This window comes from Typopeltis vanoorti, chromosome 2 (assembly GCF_054136105.1).
Source record: "Typopeltis vanoorti isolate ZY-2024b chromosome 2, IOZ_Tvanoo_1.0, whole genome shotgun sequence".
NCBI lineage: Eukaryota > Metazoa > Arthropoda > Arachnida > Uropygi > Thelyphonidae > Typopeltis > Typopeltis vanoorti.
The window spans coordinates 169,349,856-169,369,412 of NC_143550.1; the positions used below are offsets into that span (position 1 = coordinate 169,349,856).

Sequence of the window (19,557 nt, forward strand, 5' to 3'; positions counted from 1 at the left end):
GAGAAACTTTAGCACTGATTGTGTATTTATTGATCCTTATAGGCAGAATAAATTGCAGAAGAGAGGGGAAAAAAATCGGCATAGGACTACGGTAGTTAGTGACTTATATATCAGTTCTAAAGCCGGTACAAGATCTAGAGGGAATCTGCAATTTTTGTATACCAATGCTAGAAGCATTAGAAATAAGAGAGAAGAATTTTTGGCATTAGTCAGTGAAATCTCACCAAAAGTTGTAGGCATTAGTGAAACTTGGCTGTCAGCAGAAGATGTGGTCACTGGAATTGAATGTGATGGGTACAGTATTTTCAGGGAGGATAGAGAAGATAGAACAGGAGGAGGAGTACTGTTGATGATAGCTGATGTGTTGCAGCCAAAGAAAGTAGTATATCATGATGATAGACATGTGAATGAGAGTTCATTTGAGGCAGTCTGGTGCGAAATAGTGACCAACGCAACCAAATATACAGTTGGATGCTGCTATAGGCCAGGGAGTACAGGGGGAGATATTGAATTCATGCATCAGCAACTTAGTGCAATGAGTGAAGGCTTAGTGATTATTATGGGGGATTTTAATTATGGTGATATCAATTGGAAGGAGGAAATATCACGTAGCAAAAAGGAAATGGAGTTCATACATCTGCTACGAGATAATTACTTGAAACAGCACGTAACTGAAGGGACACGTGGTGTGAGAGTGTTGGACCTGGTTATTGGTTCAGAGGTTATACGCATAAGTAAGGTGACCTCGTTACCTCCAGTTGGTGAAAGCGATCATGTGGTATTGACTTGGGAGGTTGCAAAATCTGTGGATTTTGCTATTAAGAAGGGGTATGTACCAAACTACAGGTTAGGCAATTATAACAAGCTTCGGAGTGAGCTTGCAACCATCCCATGGCAGAACATATTGCAAAGGAAAGATGTTAGCAGTGCTTGGGATAAAATCAGCGGGTATCTGAGGAAAGCAATATCAGATTGTGTCCCCATGGTCAGGAGGTCAAACAAGGCAGGCATTAGATGGATGAGCAGTAGTATCAAGCTTGAACTACAAAAAAAGAAAATGTTATGGAGAATTTACAAGGAGAAGGGCGATCAGGACACCCATGAGCAGTACAAGGCTCAAGCTAGGAAGGTTACCAGCATAGTAAGAAAAGCTAAATCAGATTATGAGAAGACCTTAGCCAAAGAGATCAAGGGTAATCCCAAAGAGTTCTTCCGCTATGTGGCAAGTAAGAAGAAGAATGACTTCGGAAGGATAACCTTAGTGGGTGCTGATGGTATTGAGGTGACAAAATCAGATGTAATAGTCGAGTTACTGAGTGATCACTTCTCAAAAGTCTATCACCCAAGTGAGGATATCTCTATACCTATAGCAATACCTAATGTGAGAATTGAAGCTAAAGAATCAGAGGTATTAAATATATTGCGAAACTTAAATGCAAACACTGCGGTAGGCTTAGATGGAATATCAGCTCGGGTGTTGCGTGAATGTGCAAATGAATTGTCAACCCCTCTTACCTGGATATTTAATTTAAGTTTGAACTCTGGTATGGTCCCTAGGGAGTGGAAGTTAGGCAAAGTGGTTCCTTTGCATAAGGGTGGCTCTAAAACTGCAGTATTGAATTACAGACCAATCACCATCTCAGGAGTAGTGGTAAAAGTATTGGAAAAGTTGGTTAAAGACAAAATTCAAGAATGGGTGGATCAGGATATGATACTCTATAGAGGCCAACATGGTTTTGTTAAAGGTAGATCCTGCCTTAGCAATCTATTAACTATCCATAATAGAATAACATCAGAGTTGGACAAAGGAACTGGCTACACAGTGGTACTTCTGGATTTTGCTAAGGCTTTTGACAGGATACCCCATAGAACACTGTTACGCAAATTGGAGCAGATGGGAATGGATATTAAATTGGTGATATGGATAGGAGAATGGCTCAGGGAGAGATACCATAAGGTGGTGTATGGAGGAGCCGAGTCCAGAATGAGGCAGGTGACCAGTGGTGTGCCTCAGGGCTCTGTGCTTGGGCCAATGTTGTTTAATTTGTATATAAATGATATAGGAAACGGCTTAAAGGGAGATATTCAGTTGTTTGCTGATGATGCAAAGTTGTGTAGTGCAATAAAAAATCAAGCTGATGTTGAAAGTTTGCAGGAGGATTTAAATAAGCTGGTAAAATGGGCAAAAGAAAATGGATGTCAGTTCAATGTGGAAAAGTGTAAAGTCTTGCATTTTGGGATTAAAAGATTACCAGCTGTGTACTACATAGATGGAAAGGTACTCCAAGAGATTGACGAGGCTAGGGACTTAGGGGTATTGGTAGATAAGGAGATGAAGTTCAGAGGACACATTGCTAAGGTGTCCAAGATTGCACATAGGATTACTTGGTTGTTGAGGAACACACTGACATCCAGAGATAAAGAGGTTATTATTCCCCTTTATAAAGCATTGATACTTCCACATTTGGATTACTGTGCTCAGGTCTGGTCACCTGGATTCCTTGGAGATGAGGAGGCTGTGGAGAGGGTTCAGAGAAGAGTGACCAAGTTGGTGAGTGATATAAAAAATGCTCCCTACATTGATAGATTGAGAGCTTGTGGATTGCAGAGATTGGTTGATAGGCGAAGAAGAGGGGATATGATAGAAACATTCAAATTACTTAAAGGTTTTTATAGGATTGATGCAGGGGAAATGTTTCAGCTGTGTGATAGTGATGGAAGAACAAGAGGTCATCTCTGGAAATTAAAGAAGAGTGTGGTTAACAAAGGTGTCAGAACAAGGTTTTTTGCCTGGAGGGTGGTGAATGAGTGGAATTCATTGCCTGACTTTGTTGTGAGCTCTTCATCTGTAAATGAATTCAAGAAGAGATATGACAGATATTGTTTTGCTAGCTTGGGTCTCCCGCGATGAGTCTACTGACTCCATGGAGATACCCGTAATAATAATAATAATAATAATAATAATAATATTTTCTATATTCTTGCCAAAGTACTCCCATGACTTTTGTTTAACTAGTTTTACACAGTGTTTAGCATTCTTGCATTTGTCTCTATATTCTCTAAGAGCACAAGCTGACTTATTTGTCAGGAACTTTTGATATGCTTTCTTCTTTTCCTTCACTGTCTCTTTAACTTACTGTGTCCACCAGGGAGTTCTGATTTTGTTATCCTTGCAGACAACCTCACCACATGCCTCTCTGGCAGAATCAATCAATGTTTTCATCAGATTTTGCCACTGAATCTCCAAGGTTTGATTCCTGTTCTCAAACTCTTTCAATTTTTCTTCAATAAGCTTTGTATATTTCAGTCTACAGTTCACATCTGAGAACTGCTCAACTTTTATTCACTTATAACTTCCTTACATGTTATTCTTTTCAATATGAAATTCAATTTTATCCTGCTCAAGACTAAATAGTGATCACTTCCAATTTCAAATCCTCTGAACACTCTGGTGTCCTGCAGCAGGGAGAAAACATCACTATCAACAATAGCATAGTCAATGAGACTTTTCGTATTCCTTGCCTCCTCTCTCCATGTGAATTTGTGCACATTTTTATGTTGGAACATGGTGTTAGTAATAAATAGTCCATGTCCTGAGCAGAAATCCAACAGATATTTGCCATTATTATTAGCTTTGCTCTTTTCTCCAAATTTTCTCAAAATATTTTTGTATGTCTCGCAATCATTTCCTACTCTGCTATTTAGATCCCCAACAAGGACCAACTTTTCCTTCTTCATTGTGTCAGTTGCTTTTTCTAAAGCCACAAAAAATTCCTCCAGTTCTACCTTATTAGAACCTTCTGTAGGACCATAGGCACAAATAAGTCTCATTGTCCAGTTCCCTATTCTCATATTTGCCAACATTACTCTACTTGAGACTGACTGCCATTCAAGAAGATTAGCCTCGTATTTTGTGTTGAATACTATGGCTACTCCTTCTTTTCCTTGATTGTCATTGCCTGACTATAACATTTTGTATTTATTGCTCAAAAAGATCTCACTAGTTTTTGTGTTTTTTGTTTCAGTCACCCCTATTATGTCGATCTGGTACTTATCTAATTCCTCAGCTAGCTCCATTTCTTTGCCATTCAGGCTTCTTATGTTGATAGTACCGATCTTTAACTCTGGTGATATTGAGTTGGGGTTTGTTTTCAGAATTGTTCCAGTAGCTGACTTTTCGCTGTTCGCCCTGGTTCCCTGGCGAAAACAACGGGGGCCTTGTTTAACCGGGCGACGCCCCATCTGGCATGAAATTTTGTCATGTCGTACCCTCATTTTTTATTTTTGGTTTAACCAATAAGAATACAATTTGGTCAGCTAAATCCCAAATTGCCAGCCCATCCTCGTTCATTCAGTATCCAAGTAGATACCCAACAGGGTGCACCACGAGAAGGTGAGGATTGGACATTAGGTCAGAAGCCCTGGTCGGTTCTCCGCATTCCTTTAAAGGCTATGTGAAGGTCTCCTCTCAGTTATACAGCTTTGACCTCTCAGTCATACAATATTCTGAACAAAAGAAAGTGTTGATACAATATATCAAAAATACAATATAAATAAAGATGATAGATTAAATATGGAATTTTTTGCTTTTATTATATTAGTAGTATTATAAAGCTTACCACCCCTTTCAGTGTTCACAGTGCCTCAAGGGAGATGCTACCACCCAGGTTAAGAATCAAAAGCAGGGAGTGCCAAAACTAACGGCAGCGCTAAGGCCTTAGAGCCTGCGCTCCTTCCAAAAATAATGAAAATAATGATTCGCAAATTTCAAATTCAAAAATGACAGTTTACCTCCAGAAAACATCAATTCACCACTAGAAACTTTACAATTTTTAAAAGCAAGCAATTTGTAGAATATAGTTCCAGATACGTGAGTTGCATTGAGAATTTTGCTGACAATTCCTAAATTTGCTAAAACTTATCAAAACATATTTGTGATCGACAGTAGAGAGTAAGAGATTAAATTCTTTGGCCTTGTTATCTATGGAAAATGTTGTTGCCCAAAATATAGACATTGGTGAAAGAATAAAAGCTTTTGCAGATTTAAAATCAAGAAAAAATATTTCTAAATTATAATTGATTAAATTCAAATTACAGTGTAAACTCAATAATTTTTGTTTGTAATCATTTTTATTTGTTTCTTTTTTATGTAGTATATCTCAGTGAATAAAAATGATAAGTTAAATTAATGAAGTGTTGAAATTATTAATAATTTGAAAAAATACTTATACTTACAATTAGAAAGTACTTAAGTATAAAAAAAAATTAGGAGCATCACACACAAAGTCTGCCTGGGTCGAGAAATTATCTTGGTCTGTCACTGGGTAGGCTAAAGGTTAGATAATCCAGGAACCCAGCTCTAGAAATCAAACATGATGCTTGTTTTCAGGCCACATCTGGCCTACAAATAAGCAAGGCAGTGGTCTCATGCAAGGTGACGAAAAACACTTATAACCAAAAAAACACATCCATGCAACACTAGTATTTGAATCTATAGTCCATGTTAACCACTTGGCCAAGATGGTTGGCTGAATGATTAGAGTAACAGTTCTCCAGGTTGCAGGTCCAAATCCCTTTATGGACGTTTTTGTGATCATCTTTAAGTGGGAGATGAATTTCTTCACTTGATTCAGAAGGCTTAGAGGCTTTAGGTGTAAGAGGTAAAATTCCATCACTGAATTAGGAACTTCCTGTTTCCATTGCATGATTTTAGCCAGTAGTTAAAAGAATATTATATTATTTAAATGGTTAATAATGGATTGCATACTTAAGTTTAATCTTATTTTAACAGCGAGTTGCTGGCCAACTAAAAGTGCTCAGTATTTATCATGCAATAACAATACAGATCCTACTAAACAATCAAGAAAGAATAAAGCATTACTGTTTACAGAACTAATGCCATCATCTGAAAGAGTACATCACATCTTTCACATAAAATATCACAAATCTTCCTTTGAATCATTTTCTGACTTCAGATACCAATTTTTAGCTATTTCATTACTCTGATATAACTTCCATTCTTAACAAATCTTATGAATGTATTCATCATATTAGCATTTTCAAATTAAAAGAAAAATAATTTTTTTTTCAATAGGATGAAAAAAAAACATTTTGAAATCTAATACTGCAGTTTATGGATACTGCAGGATTAGTTATTCAACATTTTAATTAAGGCTTAAGGGTTTGATCATCTGAGAATCTTGTATGAGTCCACACATGGTACTATTAAAGCCACTTCAGACCCTCTAATAAGCAGATTGCCTGATTATACACAGCAAGAAAATGAAAATGTCTCCCACCTAAGGACTTTTATAGGCTGTGGATATATGCTATCTACTTGGCCAATCAGACTAAGAAAAATACCAAATTTCAATAAAATCTGTGCAGCCAGAGCTCATTCATGCATAACTTGCACATTTTGTGGAACACATTTAAAAAAAAAAAAAATGATAAATAGTTATAGTCAACATGTGCAATTGTCTTATATTTACCATTATTATAGTTCCCATTCCTTTTGTACAATGAACCTGTAGAAACTAAGCCAGAACTACTATACACTACAGAATTACAGACCACATATCATCCCACAAAAGTTGGCTTTTTTTCTATGCTGATTTAAGGGCAAGCTTAATGCACTGTCACATCCAGAGGTCTACAAGTACCATATCCATGTGGCATCTAGTACTTTGAACAAATAGGAAGTTCCACAAGTGTGTGTGCCTAAAAGAATATAAACTATCAAGATTCAAGCAAGCAATACATGATTTCATCCACTCACAGAAAATTGAAATAACATTATGGATTCACATAAAAAAATGTAAGTTTTTTTAAAGTAAATCCCATGCAGGAAAGATTTTTCAATAATGTATGTATGTGTGTGTGTCAGTACTGTGAGTGGATGAGTTAGATACCTGGGTCACTTACACTAGAAAGCAGAACACGAGACTTGTTTAAGCTACTTCACTCTAATAAACGGGTTGTGACTGACATCGGGTAATGAAAATCATCTACCTGCAGACTTCCACAAACATCTAGGTCACAGTGAGACTCAAACTTACAGCATGTTTATTGCAGAGATGTTACTCATTCAGCCAACCAGATTAGTGTGGTTGGAATGTTTTTTTTTTTTTTTTTTTTTCATTTGCATCTCATCCACAACAAAGTTATTCCAAAAGTACATTAGTATTAGTACAGTACATGGGATAGATAATCTGGAAATCCTGCTCTTAAGACCAGACCATACGTGGTACTTTTACAAGTTACTGTAGGCCTCTGAGTAAACAGGATGAAGGTCTCAGACTGAATGATGAAATTCATTCTCTATTCCATATACCTTAAGAAAAATGTATATCATATCTACTCTACACTTTTTATTGATAAATAACAGAACATAGAAGCACAAAGTCAAGAAAATTAAAGCTATTAGGGATGGATGAGTGAATGTGAAAATGAGAAAAAAATAAAAAATAAAAATACAGAATCTAGTCTCTCAAGTGACAAAACTGAATGAAGTAATCAGCATATGTTGTAAGGGTCATTGAAGCCTAACAGGTAGTAGGGAAAAGAGAGGGAGAAGATTAGTGAGACTTGGCTAACAGCAGATGATGTAGTTACAGGGATAGAGTGTGAGGGGGATCTTATTTTCAGGAAAGATAGAAAGAAAAAAAAAACAGGAATGGGATATTGCTAAATACAGCATATAAGTAGGAAATGAGAAGACAGATGTGTGGATGGCAATTCATTTGAGACAATATGGTGTGAGATCATAAGAAACCAGAATGGCAAAGAAATTGAGCTAGCTGAGGAATTAGATAAGTACCAGATCGACATAATAGGGATGACTGAAACAAAAAACACAAAAACAGGTGAGATCTTTCTGAGCAATAAACACAAAATGTTATATACAGGCAATGACAATCAAGGAAAAGAAAGAGTAGCCATAGTATTCAACACAAAATACGAGGCTAATCTTCTTGAATGGCAGGTCTCAAGTAGAGTGACATTGGCAAATATTAGAATGGGGGAACTGGACAATGAGACTTATTTGTGCCTATGGTCCCACAGAAGGTTCTACTAAGGTAGAAGTGGAGGAATTTTTTGAGGATTTAGAAAAAGCAACTGACACAATGAAAAAGGAAAAGTTGGTCCTTGTTGGGAACATAAATAGCAGAGTAGGAAATGATTGTGAGACATACAAAAATATTTTGGGAAAATTTGGAGAAAAGAGCAAAGCTAATAATAATGGCCAATATCTGTTGGATTTCTGCTCAGGACATGGACTGGTTATTACTAACACCATGTTCCAACATAAAAATATGCACAAATTCACATGGAGAGAAGAGACAAGGAATAAGAAAAGTCTCATTGACTATGCTATTGTTGATAGTGATGTTTTCTCCTTGGTGCAGGACACCAGAGTGTACAGAGGATTTGAAATTGGAAGTGATCACTATTTAGTCTTGAGCAGGATAAAATTGAATTTCATATTGAAAAGAATAACATGTAAGGAAGTTATAAGTGAATAAAAGTTGAGCAGTTCTCAGATGTGAACTGTAGACTGAAATATACAAAGCTTATTGAAGAAAAATTGAAAGAGTTTGAGAAGAGGAATCAAACCTTGGAGATTCAGTGGCAAAATCTGAAGAAAACATTGATTGATTCTGCCAGAGAGGCATGTGGTGAGGTTGTCTGGAAGGATAAAAAAATCAGAACTCCCTGGTGGACACAGGAAGTTAAAGAGGCAGTGAAGGAAAAAAAGAAAGCATATCAAAAGTTCCTGTCAAATAAGTCAGCTTATGCTCTTAGAGAATACAGAGACAAATGCAAGAATGCTAAACACTGTGTAAAACTAGCTAAACAAAAGTAATGGGAGAACTTTGGCAAGAACATAGAAAATAAATATCAAGAAGATGGTAAGATATTCTGGAAGTTGTTGAAGAAGCTTAGGAATGGAGGAAAGAGTGCTGTAAAAGGAGTTCGAGATGATAAAGGTGAAATGAAAACGGGAGAAAAAGATATCCTTGAAGTATGGAGTAATTACTTTGAAAGGCTGATGAATGAAACAAGCATTGATGACAGCACAGTGGAGAAAAACACTGACCAGGCATGCAGTCAGGAATACATATCCATACTTGAAATAGAAAAAGCCATCAAAGGCCTTGAAATGTGGAAAGGCAACAGGAGTAGATGATATTCGACCAGAAATGCTGAAGTATGGTGGTATGAGAGTCTTACAGTGGCTGCACTACATAGTTCACAAAGACTGGACAGAGGGACGAATTCCCGATGATTGGAGTAGAGCTCTCATAGTACCCATATATAAAAAGGGAAATAAAACTGAATGTGAGAATTACAGAGGTATTTCCCTACTGAGTGTTCCTGGCAAAATCTATGCAAGTAAGTATACTTGAGAAAGAGTTGAGAAGAATTGTGGAAGAAAAGCTTGGTGAAGAACAAGCTGGATTCAGGCCAAATAGAGGGTGTCAGGATCAGATCTTCACTTTACGACAAATAGTCGAGAAAGCATGGGAATATAACAAAGATCTGTATTTAAGTTTTGTCGATTTGGTAAAGGCATATGACAAGGTGCCAAGAGAGAAGCTATTCAATACGCAACAGTTATTATGGTGTCAATGGGAGATTATATCAAGCAATACTTAGTCCTTATTTGAGTTGTAAGTCAGTAGTTAGAATTGAAGGAAGTACAAGAAGATGGTTTAATATTAAATCTGGTGTGAGACAAGGATGTACATTATGAAGGAAAGTGTTACTAAACATGATATCGAAATTGGAGATGTTAATGTCAGCTCTTTGCTTTATGCAGATGATGTTATACTTCTAAATAAATCCACTACAAGTCTGCAAGATTCTCTGACTAAATTGAATAACTGTTGTAATAAATATGGTATGAAGGTCAGTAATAAAAAGACAAAGACAATGAAAATAGGCAGAAGCATTGAAATGTCAACTGTGTTGTGAATGAAGAACCTGTGGAACAAGTAAAACATTTCAGCTATTTAGGCAAAATTTTTACTAAAGATGGTAAATTAAATATAGAAATAGACAACAGAATCAGCAAAGCTGGTATGGTGGGAACTCAATTGAATAAATTCATATGGAATAAGAGAGAAATTAGTCGGAAGACTAAATTAGCTGTATACAAGACAGTGTTCAAACCAGTTTTAACTTATGGATCTGAGAGCCGAGTCAGAAGTAAAACTCTTGAACAAAGACTAGAGACCGCAGATATGAGATTCCTCAGAAAGATTATAGGCGTGAACAGATGGCATCAATGGCAATATCATATTAAAAATGAGGATATTAGGAAAGAACTTGACATTGTCAGCATTCAGGAATGCATTAGCAGAGCTAATATCAGGTGGTATGGTCATTTAAATAGAATGGGCAAAGAAAGATTAGCAAAATAAGCGTTCTCTGCCAGGTTGGCAGCAAAACGACCCAGATGAAGACCGAGATATAGGTGGATTGATACGGTACAAAGTGCCTTACATGATAGAAATATAAGATCTGATAATGTTGAAGTCTTGACAAGTAACAGACTGATTTGGAGGAAAATTGTAGATAGTAAGTTAGTGATGATGTAATTTTTTTCATGCAGTACTATCATATCCTGTACATCCCTTGAGGGTACATGGCAGGAATTTGATGATGATGATGGTGTGAGATAGTGGCCAATAGGACAAAATACATAGTTGGCTGCTACTGTAGGAGCAACCAACTGATGTAAGAGATCATGCAGAAGATATGTATCACTAAATCAGATCCTTAGCTTCAGTTTCTTGAAATATAGTTTCATCAGTTTCTGTTTGGTATACTGCTTATACTCTTTTCATTTTAAAATGCACAACTTGACACTTTTCCTCATTAAACTTGTGTAATGAGTGCAGGTGTTGATTATTACAGGGAACTTTAACTGCATTAATAGATTAGGAGGAGGAAAGATTGCATGGCAAGAAGAAAATGCAATTTTTTCAAAAGATAATTTCTTGAAACAGCATGTGAAGTGTGTGTGTGTGTGTGTGTGTGTGTGTGTGTGTGTGTGTGTGTGTGTGTGTGTGTGTGTGTGTGTGTGTGTGTGTGTGTTGGGGGGGGGAGAAATCAAGGTAGAAGAGTGTTGGATATTGTCATGTCAGAAGAGCTGTGCATAATCAAGTTGCCCATATTACTTTCAATTGAAGTGAGTGATCATGCAGGCTTGACTTGGGAGGTTGTGAAACACTGGGATTTTAAATTAAGGCATATATGTGAACTACAGGGCAGGTGATTATGACATGCTGAAGCAGTACCACAGCATACAAATATACAAGGGAAGAACACACCCCAAATTCATATCACCGGAATTGAAGATCGGTACTATCAACATAAGAAGCTTGAATGGCAAAGAAATGGAGCTAGCTGAGGAATTAGATATGTACCAGATCGACATAATAGGGGTGACTGAAACAAAAAAAGACCAAAACTGGTGAGCTCTTTCTGAGCAATAAATACAAAATGTAATATTCAGGCAATGACAATTAAGGAAAAGAAGGAGTAGCCATAGTATTCAACACTAAATAAGTCTCATTGTCCAGTTCCCCATTCTGGTTTTGCCCACTTCTCTCTTCTTGAATGGCAGGCAATTTCAGGTAGAGTGATGTGGGCAAATATCAGAATGGGGAACTGGACAATGAGACTTATTTGTGCATATGGTCCCACAGAAGGTTCTCCTAAAGTAGAAGTGTTGGAATTTTTTTGAGGCTTTAGAAAAAGCAACTGACACAATGAAAAATTAGTCTTGTTGGGGATCTAAATAGCAGAGTAGGAAATGATTATTAGACATACAAAAATATTTTGGGAAAATTTGAAGAAAAGAGTAAAACTAATAATAATAGCAAATATTTGTTGGATTTCTGCTCAAGACATGGACTGGTTATTACTAACACCATGTTCCAACATAAAAATGTGCACAAATTCACATGGAGAGAGGAGGCAAGGAATAAGAAAAGTCTCATTGACTATGTTACTGTCGATAGTGATGTTTTCTCTGTGGTGCAGGACACTAGAGTGTACAGAGGATTTGAAATTGGAAGTGATCACCATTTAGTCTTAAGCAGGATAAAACTGAATTTCATATTGAAAAGAAGAACATGCAAGAAAGTTTTAAAATGAATAAAAGTTGAGCAGCTGTCAGATGTGAACTGTAGACTAAAATACACAAAGCTTATTCAAGAAAAAATGAAAGAGTTTGAGAACAGGAATCAAACCTTGGAGATTCGGTGGCAAGCTCTGAACTAAACAGTGATTGATTCTGCCTCAGAGGCATGTGGTAAGGTTGTCTGCAAGGATAGAAAAATCGGAACTCCCTGGTGACACAGGAAGTTAAAGAGACAGTGAAGGAAAAGAAGAAAGCATATCAAAAGTTCTTGGCAAATAAGTCAGCTTGAGCTCTTAGAGAATACAGAGACAAATGTAAGAAAGCTAAATACTGTGTAAAACTAGCTAAACAAAAGTCATAGGAAGACTTTGGTAAGAATATTGAACATAATAAATATCAAGAAGGTGACAAGATATTCTGGAGGTTGTTGAAGAAGCTCAGAAATGGAGGAAAGAATGCTGTAAAAGGAATTAGAGATGATAAAGGTGATATGAAAACTGGAGAAAAAGATATCCTTGAAATATGGGAGTAATTACTTTGAAAAACTGCTAAAAGAAACTAGCAGTGATGATAGCATAGTGATGAAAAACACTGACCAGTAATGCAATCAGGAATACATATCCATATACATATACTTGAAGAAGAAAAAGCCATCAAAAGTCTGAAATGTGGAAAGGCAGCTGGAGTAGATGATATTAGACCAGAAATGCTCAAGTATGGAGGTATACAAATTTTACAGTGGCTACACTGCATAGTTCAGAGGACATGGACAGAAGGACGAATTCCAGATGATTGGAGTAGAGCTCTCATAGTATCCATATATAAAAAGGGAAATAAAACTCTTTGTGAGAATTATTACAGAGGTATTTCTCTACTGAGTGTTCCTGGTAAGATTTATGCCAGTATACTTGAGAAACAGTTGTGGAAGAGAAGTTTGGTGATAAACAAGCTAGATTCAGGCCAAATAGAGGCTGTCAGAATTAGATATTCACTTTACGACAAATAGTTGAAAAGTCATGGGAATATAACAAAGATCTGTATTTATGTTTTGTAGATCTGGAAAAAGCATATTACAAGGTGCCAAGAGAGAGAGAGAAGCTATTCATAACGCTACAGTTGCATGGTGTCAGTGGGGCATTATATCAAACAATACTTAAGTCTTTATTTGAGTTGTAAGTCAGCAGTTGAAATGAAGCAAGTACAGGGAGATGGTTTAATGTTAAAACTGGTGTCAGACAAGGATGTACATTATCCCCTCTGTTATTCATTATCTATATGGATCACATTATGAAGGAAAGTGGTATTAAAGCTGATATCAAAATTGAAGATGTTAATGACAGCTTTTTGCTTTATGCGGATGATGTTATACTTCTAAATAAATCTGCTACAAGTCTGCAAGATTCCCTGACTAAATTGAATAACTGTTGTGATAGATATGGTATGAAGGTCAGCAATAACAAGACAAAGATAATGAAAATAGGCACAAACTTTGAAAATATTAGCTGCATTGTGAATGGAGAACCTACAGAACAAGTAAAACATTTCAGCTACTTAGGAACGATTTTTAGTGAAGGTGGTAAATTAAATATGGAAATAGATAACAGAATCAACAAAGCTGATATGGTAAGAAATCAACTGAATAAATTTATATGGAATAAAAGAGAAATTAGTCAAAACACTAAATTAGCTGTATACAAGACAGTGTTCAAACCAATTTTAACTTATGGATTTGAGAGCTGAGTCAGAAGTAAAACACTTGACCAAAGACTAGAGACCACAGATATGAGAGTCCTGAGAAAGATTAGGGGCATGAACAGATGGCATCAATGGCAATATCATATTAAAAAAGAGGATATTAGGAAAGAACTTGACATTGTCAGCATCCTGGAATGGATTAGCAGAGCTAATCTCAGGTGGTATGGTCACTTAAACAGAATGGTTGAGGAAAGATTAGCCAAACAAGTGTTCTCTACCAGGTTGGCAGGAAAAAGACCCAGAAGAAGACCAAGATATAGGTGGATTGATATAGTAAAAAGTGCCTTAGAAGACAGATATATAAATATAAGATCTGACAATGTTGTAGCTTTGACAGGTAACAGATTGATTTGGCAGAAAATTGTACGTAAGAAGTCTAATGATGTAAATTTTTCATGTAGTACTATCATATCCTGTACACCCCTTGATGGTAAATGTCACGAATTTGATAATGGTTATGATGAATATTAGTACAACACTCGAGATGAAGGGATATTTGAAGGAAGCAATATTAGACTGTGTACCCAAGATAGCAGGATAAATTAGGTTGGAGTTAGATGGATGATTAGTATTATGAAACAGGAACTGCAAAAAAAAAAAGTGTTGTGGAGGGTTATAACACAAAAGGTGATCAACAAGCTCATAATCAGCATAAGGCTCAAGCAAGAAGAAAGTGTCCAGCATAGTAAGGAAGGCAAAATCAGACTAGAAGAAATTAGCCAACCAGGCCAAATGAAATTTCAAACAGTTCTTTCACTATGGCAAGTAAAAGGAAGAGCAACTATGGAAGGATAACTTTAAAAAGTACTGATGTTAGCAAGTTCAGTGAAGCAGACAAAATAGGTGAATTAAAAAGTGACCACTATGCAAGGATTTATCAGTGATATTGCCCCTGACTAGGCTGTTTAGCATAGGTCTCAGGTCTGATAAAGTCTCAATGGGGCAAAGAGCAGAACAGTTCTGTTGCATGAAGGATGCTCCAAGACTGCAGTAACAAATCACAGACTAATTATTATCTTTAGAGCAGTGGTAAAAGTATTAGAAAAGTTGGTCAGAGAGAGAATTCATGAATGGAAACAACGTGAAAAGTTGGTAAATTGCTATGGCTTGACCAATTCTTCACAAATTCATGCTGTGCTGATCCTCCCTCATACAATGCTCTATGAGGGAGGATCAGGATGAATTTGTAAAGAATTGGTCAGACCTTAGTAATATACCAACTTTTCACATAATAGAATGACAGCTGAGTTGGATAAACAAAATTGTTACATAATCAATACTTGCTGGATTTTGCAAAAGGCATCTGACAGGACACTATGGAACTCTGTTACACAAACTGGAACAAATAGGGAATGAAAGTGGTGATATGGATATGAGGGTGGCCGATGGACATACTAAAATGCAGTATGTGAAAGAGCAGAAACCTGAAGAAAGCTAGTGATTAGCATTGCATCAAAAAGTTCTATGCTTGGACCAATACTATTTAGTTTGTACAAAAGTAGGTAGCATAACAGTTAATCAAGGCAATGCAGAGAGCTTCCACGATGATTCTGATATGCTGACAGCAAAGGCAAAATATATGAATACCAGTTTAATGTGGAAAAGTGTAAAGTTATTCATTTTAGGATGAAAAGATTACAAGCAGTATATTACAAACAAAAACTGGTGAAAGTATATTACAAGAAACTGAAGCTAAGGATCTGGGAGTGTTGGTATATAGAGTTGAAGGAAGGTATATTGTATGTTGCTAAGGTAACTAGGATGGTTCACAGGATTACTTGGTTATTGAAGAACATGTTAACAAGCAGAGATAAGGAAGTTATCATTTCTCTTTTTAACACTTTGATACACCAAAACCTAGATCACTATGCACAGGTCACTTTGGTTTCTTAGGAATGAGAAAGTGGTGGAGAGGATCCAGAGGCAAGTGACCAAGATGGTGAGTGGTGTCCATAAAATGCTTCCTATGAGGACAGACCGGTCTGTGTGTTGCAAAAGTTGGTTGACAGGCAGAAAAGAGATATCATGGAAACTTTATAAGGATACATGACAAAGAGTTGTATAGGACTGATGCAGAGAAAATTACTATACAGGTGTCTACATGGAGTCAGAAGACTCATCGTGGGGAGATCCATTATTCACACATTAGTGATTATTTATACAAAACCTATCATACCTGTCCTTATGATAAAGCAGCACTCAACCACCTCTGGCAACCCATTCCACTCATTCACCACCCTCCAAGCAAAATATTTAGTCCTAACACCCTTGCTAACCACACTCTTACACAACTTCCACTGGTAACCCCTTGTTCTCTCTTCTTGTCATGTACTGAAAAGTATCAAATTCTATAAAACCATTTTAATAACTTAAATGTTTCTATCATGTCTCCTCTTTTTCATCCATCAGCTAATTTTTTAACCTACAGACCGTTAATCTATCCTCATAAGGAGCATTCTACAGAACAGCCACAATCTTTGTCACTCGCCACTAGATCTTCTTGACTTCATCCCCATGGAATCTGAGAGTACATCAGGTTCCTCTTTATAAGGCTTTAATAAGCCTTATAAAGAGTAACAGGTGTGCTGTTTTGGCTTGCAATATGCCTTATAAACTTCAACTCCCTGTCCACAATTACACCCAAGTCCCTGGACTCAGTTTAATACAGTTCAGTTCCATCTGTTACAGGTCCTAGTTTACAAAATACACCCCCCCCCACCTTTTTTTTTTTTTTTTTTTTAATGTAATGCTTCATTCCTGAAATCTAGGACTCTCAGACATGTTCCAGAACACAAAACAAAGGATAAGGATTTCTGAAGTGTCCCAGGTAAAAAGAAACAGTCGACTACCTTACTTTAAACTCAGTGTGTTGTTCTAGCTGGTTTTGCCTGACTCCCTGTCCACAATTACACCCAAGTCCCTGGACTCAGTTTAATGCAGTTCAGTTCCATCTGTTACAGGTCCTAGTTTACAAAATACACCCCCCACCTTTTTTTTTTTTTTTTAATGTAATGCTTCATTCCTGAAATCTAGGACTCTCAGACATGTTCCAGAACACAAAACAAAGGTTAAGGATTTCTGAAGTGTCCCAGGTAAAAAGAAACAGTCGACTACCTTACTTTAAACTTGGTGTGTTGTTCTAGCTGGTTTTGCCTGATTGTGAGATGAAAAATTAGAATTTCTATAGGATAAAAACTCTTCTATATCTGTGTGAGGCCAGCTAACTCATCTTCTGTTGCTAAGCCCTTATATTCTGTGCATCCTAGTTTGGATTTGAATCTGCATCTCATCAAACAAAAGGCATCATCAATACTAAGCAAGCTATGGAAACTGATATGCAGGTTTCATATGCAGAATCCCCAGGTTTTTTTTCAAACAAAAGATATAAGCTAGCCTGGTTGGCTGAGTGGTTAGCGTATCAGCTCTCCAGGCAAAAAGCTGTGGGTTCGAATCCCACTGGGCATGGATGTTTGTGATTGTCTGTGAAAGTGTAGTGGTGCCAGTAGGGGGGGGGGTAGATGGCATTGGTGTAAATGATGAGATGGTAGTTGCAGTTGGTAGAGACAAGAGAGTTGCAGAGTTGGTGCCCTACTCTGGACACCTACTCAGATAAGTCTTTGGACTCCCTGGAGGTGTTATATAATAATAATAAAAGTTGTGCTCGTCTGAACTACACTATGGAAAAGTTAGTTAATTACAAAATGACTAAAACAAAATACATGATACATATACATACTCAATATATTTATCTAAAGGAAGTCTTAGGGATGTTATATTTTCTTTTTTGCACTTTTCCAATGAAAGTGGTTTATGTTCTAGCTTGTCAACATATCCACCTAAAAAAAAAAAAAAAGTAAAAAGAGAGCCTACAAAATCAGTGTTAAATGATAAAATCAATGCAATAAGCTGTATTATAAAATTACATATTTAGCATTAAATTATAACACTATAATAATACAAAAACTATGTATTAGTATATATAACCTTTTTTTATAAGCATTTTTCCAATGATAGCAGATAACAAAATCTACCTAAAGAAAAAAATAAATAAAATAAACACGATTAAAATCATATGCACAGATAGGCTTAGGTGTTTTAAGAGTATGTCACAGTACAAACATTAGAAGGGGGGGAAAAAAACTTATTGAACTTCTGATATTTCTCCAGTTTTTTAACCTGCATCATCAGAGCACAAATTACATCTGTGGTAAATACACAGCACTCAGTTTGTTACAGAAGCATTTCAAATTGTAAATGAAAAGGAACGGTCTCCTAGATCTTTGGCAAGTTAATGTAGACATACCTGTTGAGGGTCAGGGAAGTGCTTCATAGCTTCATAGATTAAAAATAGTCTGACTTACAGTGACTTCTGAGTACACTTGTCTTCTTCCATTTAATACCGTGTAAAGAAATATCCAAAGGATCAGCTGACATACCTGATTTACCTTACAGATGATATCAAATATTAACATATCTACTAGTGTATTTTTGACAGACTCAAAGTAACAAAATGAACTGAATAGCAGAGAATTTAGGTCTTTTCAAATGAACCCTGAATATAAGGGATGGGAACAGTTTTTTTTTTTTTTTGATCTTGTGTGTTCTATGAGGAAGAAGAGTGGATCCAATATTTTGTCTATTTTATAAGGATAGTAACTACTTGCTAAAGCAAAGTGTTGCATAGGTACTTCAGCTTAGTTTCAAGAGAGTTTTATTTGAATGAATAACCTTGGCTGTATGTGTAATAGTTTTGGGGATGCCATACTCTTGGTAGTCAATTATTTATGTAAGTAACCTTGTACTTCAAGTATCCTTGAAATGGACTCAAGTACCTTCACAACACTTCTTTAGCCAATGGCTACAACCAGACAAAATACTGCATGTCTTTCCTGTATCTCTCATGCAACCAACACAAGATCAGAGAAAACTATTTCCATCCGCTATATTCAGGGTAGATCTAAAAGATGCCTAAAGTTCTCTGCAAATATTATCTCCATGCCACTTTCAAACCACACATTCAACTAGTTATCTTTCCACTCCCCTAAGGATCAGTTTCATCCCACTACACATTCTGAAGTGTATAAAGTTCCTTGTGCGTATTCTGGACAGATTGGTAGATATGTTAATATCCGTGTTGAAGAACACACAAAAACTATCATGACAATCATTTGCAAGACAAGTCAGGAGTGGCAGAACCATGCTTTGGATATTTGTTTTCAGAGAGCATGAAATGGAAGAAGGCAACTATACTGCATAGAAGTCATGTCTGAGAAGCTATTTTTAGAATCAGTATCATCCAAGAGGAAGTTCCCTGATTCCCATATGTTTGGCATTAAATTTGCCAAGCATATGGGAAACAGTCATTCTAAGACCACGTTTAGCCTGACTTCTCCAAATTTGTTGTTATTCATCCCTAGAAGATATTAGTTTTCGATTTGAATTGTTTTGCAACAACCTCAGTACTGTTTGTTTACAACAGTTATAATTTTTGATCTGATGATGCAAGTTAGTTCTTCCTTTAGCTCACCTTAACACTCGGACCTCACAAAACAAAGGAGAACTGTCTTTTTAGTTATGTCTGTTGATTCGTCGAGTTGAATTGAATAAAATGTTGAATTTTTCACCATTTCCATCACTTAATTTTCAAT

The 19,557-nt window shown here is 36.4% G+C and overlaps 1 protein-coding gene across 3 annotated transcripts in view; it reads right to left on the bottom strand.

The window, feature by feature from the left end:
* LOC150109653 (mitochondrial ribonuclease P protein 1 homolog) overlaps positions 1–19,557 on the bottom strand; it is a 76,205-nt gene that overhangs the window by 47,969 nt on the left and 8,679 nt on the right. For all 3 annotated transcript variants that reach the window (XR_016549985.1, XR_016549984.1, XM_090409538.1), the window contains exon 2: positions 17,646–17,745. Coding sequence is in view for 1 of the 3 variants with exons in the window: in XM_090409538.1 (XP_090265664.1) it covers positions 17,646–17,745 (100 nt within the window). In the remaining 2 variants the exon portion in view is untranslated. The remainder of the gene's footprint in view (positions 1–17,645; positions 17,746–19,557) is intronic.